General features: G+C 38.7%; 2 protein-coding genes across 2 annotated transcripts in view; one reads left to right on the top strand and one right to left on the bottom strand.

Annotated features, from left to right (window-relative positions):
- The window catches only part of LOC106867363 (uncharacterized), a 17,411-nt gene extending 14,412 nt beyond the window's left edge, over positions 1-2,999 (bottom strand). The window contains exon 1 of the mRNA XM_014912215.2: positions 2,564-2,999. Within this exon, the coding sequence (XP_014767701.1) occupies positions 2,564-2,787 (224 nt within the window). The 5' untranslated portion in view covers positions 2,788-2,999. The remainder of the gene's footprint in view (positions 1-2,563) is intronic.
- Positions 1-3,194, top strand: part of LOC106867364 (STING ER exit protein) — a 24,865-nt gene extending 21,671 nt beyond the window's left edge. Inside the window, exon 8 of the transcript XR_008264729.1 lies at positions 3,184-3,194. The gene's annotated coding sequence lies outside the window, so the exon portion shown is untranslated. The remainder of the gene's footprint in view (positions 1-3,183) is intronic.
- The last annotated feature ends 5,844 nt before the right edge of the window (positions 3,195-9,038 follow it).

The following is a 9,038-nucleotide window of genomic DNA, read 5'->3' on the forward strand; positions in this document are numbered from 1 at the left end:
AGTAAACAAATTTGGGAGAAAATGGTGGGAGAAAGATTATAAGCAATACATAGCGTCAGAAGAAAACTTTCGACTGGAAAAAGTAGGAAAGCTGAGACGTTTGAGTTTGATTTATTAGTGGAACGTTAAACGTGTTGACCCATTTTCATTTTTAGAAATGTTACAAGTACTTTGCTGGTATTTGAACAAATCGTAATTACAAGAATTAAAGTTGGTCAACAAAAATAGGAAAAAAAAAAATGACCCGCCGGACCATCAATGTATTGCTGGTCGTTTGGGGGGGGGGGCACACCATGAGTAATGTGGACTAACATATATTTAAAGACGGTTGAAAGGCCTTTTATTATAGGTCTGCTCAATCAGGGGATGACATCTGGCTAAATAACTTCTCCACTGACATAGTTTACACACAGTACAAAGAAAATAGGACACAAGAAAGTTTATAACGCAGTCCATTTGGTTGTTTCCTATTTTAACGCCGTAAAAAAACACAAAATGAAAATACAGTACTTTTATTAATGAACATTTTCGTGTAAGTGCTGTATTTACTCCTGAATAAGTCGCACTCGTGTATAAGTAGCCAAAAAGCTATGGACTTTCACTTTCTGACTAAAATAAATGAACGAATAAAGTAGAATTTCCATTGACATAATTGCAACGTATAACCTTCGAAAATTTAATCGCTGCATAAGTTCGTTAAGAAAAAACAAATAAAAATAAAACAGAATTTATTTATAAAGTTATGAGGAAACAAAGTGGATGTGTGTTAGTAGAGCACAGACATACTCGGGATATTGAATTATTTGCTAAATGTTATTAGCTGGTCATTGTTATATACAAGCCCCCTTACCACACTGTAAATATAAAAATCCTGGTTTCAGTCTTTTGTTGAACTGCTAGATTACGAGGACGTAAATACACCAACATCGGTGGAGGGACAAACACACACACAAACATATATATATGACGGGGCTTCTTTCAGTCTCCGTCTACCAAATCCACTCACAAGGCTTTGGCAGGCACGAGGCTATAGTAGAAGACACTTGCCTAAGGTGCCACGCAGTGGTATTGAACCCGGAACCATGTGGTTGGGAGGCAAGCTTCTTAGTCCCATTTCTCTGTAATATAAACAGATTGGCTGCTTACAAGGATTGGTCAAATAATGTGAAAGCTTCTGGCAATTATCCAATAAGATTCGAAAATTGATGAAGACGCAATTCATCATTCTTTCTGTATTTTTTTTTTAAATCGACGGAGAAATAGTTAAAATTGCGGTACTACTAAAGCAGCGCGGACCCGAACGCGCAGTCGCGCGTCCGCGCTAGCTAGTCTTGAGTGATCGATCCTAACCCTAACCCTATCCCTATCCCTAACCCTGTCCCTAACCCTATCCCTAACCCTAACCCGCGTGTGCAAATGAATACGTGTTTAGGGTTAGGGTTAGGAATAGGGTTAGGATCGACCACTCACGACTAGCTAGCTAGCACTGCTTTAGTAGTACCTAAAATTGCTATGTTTGTATTTCTCCTACACATATATAAGGCTGTGTGTATTAAAAACACTAATCTTTAATATATACATACTAGCATACCCGTGTCGTCAAAAATTCCAACATATTTATTATTGATAGGAAATGGAGCGTGTAAGCAACAAGCAGAAAGCATTGAGAAATGTCAGCAACAAACCGATAAATTAAGTACTGGTATCTATTTGTTTGACTAAATCATGCGGTACTCCAACATGGTTGCAATCCTATAACTGAATTTAAATGCGCAAAAACGACAAATAGTAATCAAATAAAGGATTTAATATACGCAAAGAAACAATATTTATTGTAAACAGTTGTCAGTTACTTTGAAATTCGGTCACTGGTAGCGTATTGAAACTGACAGCTCGAAAAACCTACGGCAGACCTCTCTTCGAAGCCACTATATATATATATATATATATATATATATATATATATATATATATATATATATATATAGTTATATAATTCTTCGCGTTCAAAGATAAGGAGGAGCAGCAAATTTTTAAGTGGTGATGTAAACAGAGAATTGAACAAGAGGATATGGGGGATTTGGGGCAAATATGTAGGCTTTTGTCGTGGCGATGTTTTATTTTCTTGTTTTGGTGTTCCTCATCCGTTGCAGTTGCTCTGGTCTTCTCAAAATTGCTTGCAGTGGTCTAGATGCAACCTTGCCACACATCTCTCTGCTCTGGGCCTCCCTCCCACTACGTAGGGTCCATCTCTGCCTGGGCGGGTTGCGTTTCAGCTAGTCTTATACCCCTCCTCCGTCACCCACATATATATTACACACTCGCATAGAAATAAAACTACGAGTAAACCATGTGCGTATGTGTGTGTGTGTAGAAAATCAAAATAATGGTCGGAATTAGCAGAATATTGGCAATTGAAAACACTACTGACACTAAACAAGACTTTATACATGCATATGTCCACGTTTGCATTTTTAGTTTGTTTACTTTTTGGCAGATATAAGCAATACAGAAAAAAATAATAATAAAAATAGATACAGAACGAATTCCGAAGTTGTCTTACGTTCGAGAAACGCAGGGAAATTCTGTTTCCATTCCTTTAAAAAGTAAATTGTTTCCGTTTGTTTCTTCTGTTTCTTTGACTTGCGAACTTTTTTGCTTGTAAGCTGTGACTGGAAGATGCCTTTTGGAAGCTTGGAAAGTTGAAGGAATTGATCGTCGTTGGCATTGAGATATATTTAACAACGATCGACTCAGCTGTCGAAGACAGAGCTGAACAGAAGTCATTGTTGTTGGCTGAAAGAAGTTAAAGTGGACGGATGTTCTTGGTGGGGAAAAAGTTTATATATGACAGATAAATAGACAAAGGGAGAGAATTGTGTGTGAGGGTGCGTATATATAAGGGAAAGATAGAGAGAATGTGTATGATAGAGAGGGTGACGGGGCGGGAGTGTGAAAGAGTGACAGAAAGACAGTGTGTGAAGAAGAGAGAGACAGAGAGTGTGTGTGTGTGTGTGTGACAGAGAAAGAGAGTGTGATCAAGAGAGTATGTGTGACAGAAAGAGAGAGTGTGTGAAAGAGTAATGGAAAGAGATAGCGTGGCGAAGAGAAAGAGTGTGTGACAAAGAGAGAGAGAGAGAGTGACAAAAAAGAGCGGGAGCTTGTATGTGTGAAAGAGTGTAGTGAAGAAAGAGAGAGTGAGTAGGTGACAGAAGGAGAAAGTATGAGAGAGGGAAAAAAAAGAAAATGAGAGCGAGGCGAGGAATGTTCAGTTCAGTTTGTGTTTATGAAATTAACAAGTGTGTGAGATTTCGAGTGTTTATTAGATAGAAGATAAAGAAGCGAGGGAAAATAACTGCAGGGGAAAAGTTAATGAAGAAGTGTGGTTGGAGTGTGTGTAAGTTTTAAAAATAATTCCTAAGAGAAGTGTGTGTAAACGAAGCGAAGAAAGATCTTTTGTATTTATTAAAGACAGAAAGGAAAAGAAAGTGAAGATATGTATTATTTTGTTAGGAGAAAAGTGTAAGAATGACGCCGTGAAGTGATAAGCAAATGTTTCTTTCGAAAATGAACGATATATTACTTTCGTAAATAGATAAATCCCATATACAAAGTGAGAAGTTCTATTGTTGTCTCTGATCACCCCCTTATTTGAGTTTAGTTGTACCCTCTGGTCGGTGACTCATTTACTCTGCACAAATTTCTGTTGCCTAATATAATTTGTATCTACACAATACACATACATGATGTGTTAGAGCTGCTGTAGTTCATAGAACTGGATGGGTACAGTAAATATTTCCTGCAGACCCAATGGTGGAGTGAAAGGTGACGCTGAAGCTGACTGGTTGGCTTTGAACAGGTTCATAAATAATCGAAACTAATGACTACTCAGTACATCACCATCTGTGTCACCCTTACAGACTTGATAATATCACAATAAATTGTATTAAGATAATAATAATAGCTTCAAATTTGGGCACAAAACCAGTAATTTTTAAGAAGTGGGAATTAATTGCATATTTTATGATTTACGTTTTCGTGTTTTTGAAATAACGGACTGCAGTTAAAGTTTCATAGTATATATTTGAAAGAATTACAGAAACTCGGTGATTTGTCATTAAAGTTAGGAACATCTAGGACTTATAAAATGAGTATTCACTCAGTAGCTGGTCTGGAGCCATAAAAAAACAAGGAAGAACCAGGAAATACCTGACAAGGCCCATAAAGTGGCCTCGTTCTACCTCGCAAAATTTCTCCAGGTAATCTTGGGCGGAAGTAAAGAATACGTACACCACCAAAAACCTCTGAGTGTACGTATTCTTTCCTTTCGCCAGGCCTTCTATGAGTGTGCTTGCCTGCATGTGTGTGAAGGTGTGTGTGTCTGTACATGCGTGTGTGTTTGTTGTGCGTGTTGTGTAAGCTGAAGCCCGCAGAGTGAAACCGCTTGGAACAGATTGACCGTCAACTCTGCTGTGCATGCGCACTAAGTTTTAACGTTCTAGCTCACTTCCGCTGTTTACAGCAGTACTTGGAAGGAAGGTGTGTAGTGTGTGATCGTCACATTGACCATGAAAGGGAAAGTTGAGCAGAGAACCGGCATCAAAAGCTTGGCGATACCTTCTCAGAGGCCTACACAAAGTTTTCAAAAAGTTTTCCTTGCTCTTGACACAATCAAGAAGATCCTGTGCAACTGAAACTCTTATTCATGAGCAGCACAGGCGTGTTTTTTCAATCCTGCTAGGGACCTATACTCTTTTGTACAGGATGTGGCAATGATGGGCACTTCTTGCAGCAGGTGTTCAGAGAGCTGACCACCCACGTTGATACATGCTGTCATTCCGTCATGAAGTTTTTCTTTTGAGTGTTTTCCCTGTTTCGGTTACGGCCAGCCATAGTATGCAACATATGCAACGCATAGCAAAAATGTTAACTGAGATGTTGAAAAATTCAAGCGTTGGCCGTGCTTGAAGCTTTTTAAAGCGAGGAAAAGTCTTGCACATTCTCCAAACAACGAATATATTGGCCCCCTAATAAAAAAAAAACCTTGTCTTCATCATTGAATGCAAACAAAGTCGTAGGTGTTACATCAGTTTTCCTTCCCCAAAAGAGATGGTTGATCAAAGACGAAGTATCTTTCACTCCAAACTGATGGATGGTTGTTGACTTAACTGAGTTCAGCCGCCCTTTGACATATCTTGATTTCTGTCCTGCAAGGTCTCCAACAAAAACCACTCATTTTACCAAGCCGACTCGATACGTTCGCCGATTTAGTCGCCCCTGCTCCAACCACGTGACAGGTTGTACCAGGTTACAAGTTACCAGTAGCAGTAAGAGTGACTTGAATTATATTGACTGACTAGCAGAGATACCCGGCGTTGCCCGTGTTACATGCAATTGAAGAATGAGACTTTTCTGTTATATTTTCTTTAAGGAACTGGAATACCTATGATTCGAATTTCATCAAAATTGCACATGAGGCTTCTTTCCCTCTTTACACACCCTAAAAAAATTCTAATCATGACACATTTATCCCATACTAATGATCTTTATGCGCATATTCCAAAATTCCAGTCTTCTGGAACCTATAAAAAGGATTTTGCTCATATAAAATGGAGCTCATGGAGCTCTAAAATGTGGGAATGAAGGCCCCTGTTGGGGGTGGGGGTGTTAATGTCAACCAGAGAAGTTGAATTGTTGGGAATGTTTTTAACTTGGGTCTTATAGTATGCCTGTATATATGTGAAAGTATAGTTTCACTTTAATAGTTTCAGTATGAAACTCCTGGCAACCAATATCTTTATACCCAGTCCGCCACTAATCGAGGGTGTTACGTTCCCAAAACCCCCAGCGATAGGTGAAAATCCGCGAAGTAGAAACAGTACTGTACTCTATGTTTTTTTAAAATTAGTTTCATAATTTTTATATATTTATTTTATTGTAAATACAAAACAACACTACAGAAGAATCGACGTAAGCTTAAATAATAAACCGCGATAGGTGAGCCGCGATATGGCGAGGGATTACTGCATATGAATCAATTTACACGTCCTTTACATTGGACAGATGCAGTGTTGCCGGAAGAAAAAATTCTGTTGTAACAAGAAACACGTTTTTTTATATAATTTTACTTATGTCTAATGAGTCCTCATTACCCCGAAGAATTTAATTTTTACCCCACTTGGGGTAATTTATCCCGGTTCTCCGACCCTTGAATTAACCCCTTCAATGCGGTGCTTTAGCTTTGTTCTGTAGCCAGTTACATTCCGAAATCGGTTACTGCAAGTTTTGAATAATTTTAAGAACAATTTTGCTTGCATGGACTATGAAATCATTGCATCTTCGTACATTGCTGCCGTAGACCATGTTTAAAATTCCTGGTGTAAATTATCTTCTGAATTATCTTATATTTTGTATTTGTGTCGGCATTCGTTGTCTGTGTAAACGTGAGAAGAAAAAACCCAATGTATTTTTGATTATAGATAATGGCGAATTAATTGTAAAAAGAGGAGAGTCTAAATGCCCTTCTAAATAGGAATTTTACCATAAGTATTTTGTATGTGTGGACATCTATACATTTTGTATCTGTGTGCCCATGTAACATCAAAATGTTTAAGCGTGACAAAGATAATATATTCGTAATCACGGATGAGAGGAAAATTTAAATGCTTTTCTCAGTAAGAACTTTTACCATCTCTAATTTGCGGGGATATTTGCTGTCTCCATGTAACATCAAAATAGATTGGTGTGACAAGAATAATGTATACGTACTCACGAATACCTTCTTTTATCGTTTATCTTTCACTTGTTTCAGTCTTTGGACAGCTGCCACGCTGGAGCACCACCTTGAAGGGTCTAGTCCGGGGGTTCTCAACCATTTTTTTAATCTATGGACCTCTTTTATTAATATTTTATTCTAGTGGACCCCTGTAACTATTCTATGTTTAAAAACTAGTTTTTAAAAATTTCTTTCCAAATTCCTATTTGATTTTTCACACAGTAACGTGTGTAGGTTGAACTACGTAAAATGTTATGGAAAGAAACGTAGCTGTTTCTCGAAATACATGGTGCCACTCTAGCGTTCGGTCTACCGCAGAATCCTACTTTAGCGTGCAGTCAACTGCAGTATCCTGTCTACGCTGTGAAATTACTTTTAGCGTGCCGTCTGCTTTTCTTACCCTTTTACACTTTAGCGTGCGATCTACCTCCACTATGAGAACTTTATACTACAGGATGATAAAAACAAATTGAATAATGTTGAATAATGGTTTATTAATAACTTAAACTTAAATCTTAATTAACGATACTCACTTCATACATAATGTTCTTCATGATTCACTGTAAAATGGCGATAACCCATGGCATTTAGATTAGAATATACGGGCCATTACTTAATTATTGAATCTTTTTCACATTCCCGCTCAATGATTGGTCATAGAGTGTTTCTGTCACGCCGTTGCACATAGAAGTATCGACAGTCAGAGCTTTGTTTCAGACTAAAGACCCACGGACCATCAATTCTACGTCCATGGTTCCTGTTATTTTGTACATCTACGTAATTTTCTTGAGCAAGAGGAGCATTGTCGCCATTTAGCAGTCTCCCACGATTGTATTTCCGTCAACCAGCAAATCTTGAATTATTGATACCTGACAGCTCGAAGACTAAGCAGGGAGTTGAAGAGATCTAATTACGGTGTTGTAGGGAATAGTTTGTGTTACAGAAGATTAACTACAATGAAATAGAGAACGGCAAGAGTAGCATAGCCAGACTGTGTGCTGTCTGGAGCAACCTTTGAGTTTGCTGCCTTGCACTGGGCCCTCAAGACTATACGAACTTATGCAGCAAACCCAAAAGAACCGCCCCTAAACATAGAGGGGACAAACAAGGACAGACAAAGTGATTAAGTCGATTACTGGTATTTAATTTATCGACCCCGAAAGAATGAAAGGCAAAGTCAACCGCGGCGGAATTTGAACTCAGAACGTAACGGCAGATGAAATACCGCTAAGCATTTCGCCCGGCGTGCTAACGTGTCTGCCAGCTCGCCGCCTTCTGAAAAGTAAACTAGGTTCAGCACAAAATGGGTCTTAACTTTCACACTAGCAAGAACTATATTAGTAAATTTTATATTTGAGAAGGTCATGTGACACTGTTAACGTCTAGAAAACAGCCCTCATCTAGCAGCTTCATGGTAAAGGAGGTTACGTTAAGTATTCTTTGCAGATTTTGGGGTAACGTGTTATTTTTAGAAATATGTTGTTTTCCCTGCCTTTCTTACTAGTTAGTATCTGGTTTCGTAACATTTATACAAAACTGTCTAGCTTTTTATCAGTAATGTGTACCAAGTGTTGGACTCATTTGGGTTAATTTTGACATTAACATCCCCACGATTTTCACTAAGAAAAAAAAAATTTACAGTAGACTACAGAGAGTCACGTGGAGACGAAATGGTTGTACTTCGACCGGGAGATCCAAGACTGGGACAGTATAGCCCTTTTCCTTTAAGTTAAGACGATCACACACACACACACAGATATATATATATATAAGGAACGACCGTGCGAACTCAAAAAAGGAGAAATGGTGACGAATGGAAAAACAGAGGACTCCTTTTATTTAAACGTGTCACACGGTCGAACACACAAATATATATATCAATGATGATATACAAAATATGTTATGCTGATGCGACGACGGCGGTGGTCATCGTTGGCTGGACGAAGCTGTTGAAGTGGTCGCTGGCTGATTGTTGCTGCTGCTGTCGTGTGGTACACGGAGCAGTCTCTAAGAGAAACTGGACCGAGACGAATTTGCTGGGTATGAGTTGATCTATTTAAGGCGTTAAGGGGGCTCCAAGACGGTAGTAGGAAAACACTATCACGTGACCTTATTAAGGGCTGTGATTGGTCAGTTTGCGTTCTGGCGGGAACGGTTCGAAGAAGTTGCCGATTCGAATAATGATCAGTCACGTGATGACAAGGTTGATGTTTTCCGCTACGTCCGCGTTTGTCTATATTTAAATGAGAAGAATGGCGATAGC

This window comes from Octopus bimaculoides, chromosome 8 (assembly GCF_001194135.2).
Source record: "Octopus bimaculoides isolate UCB-OBI-ISO-001 chromosome 8, ASM119413v2, whole genome shotgun sequence".
Taxonomy (NCBI): domain Eukaryota; kingdom Metazoa; phylum Mollusca; class Cephalopoda; order Octopoda; family Octopodidae; genus Octopus; species Octopus bimaculoides.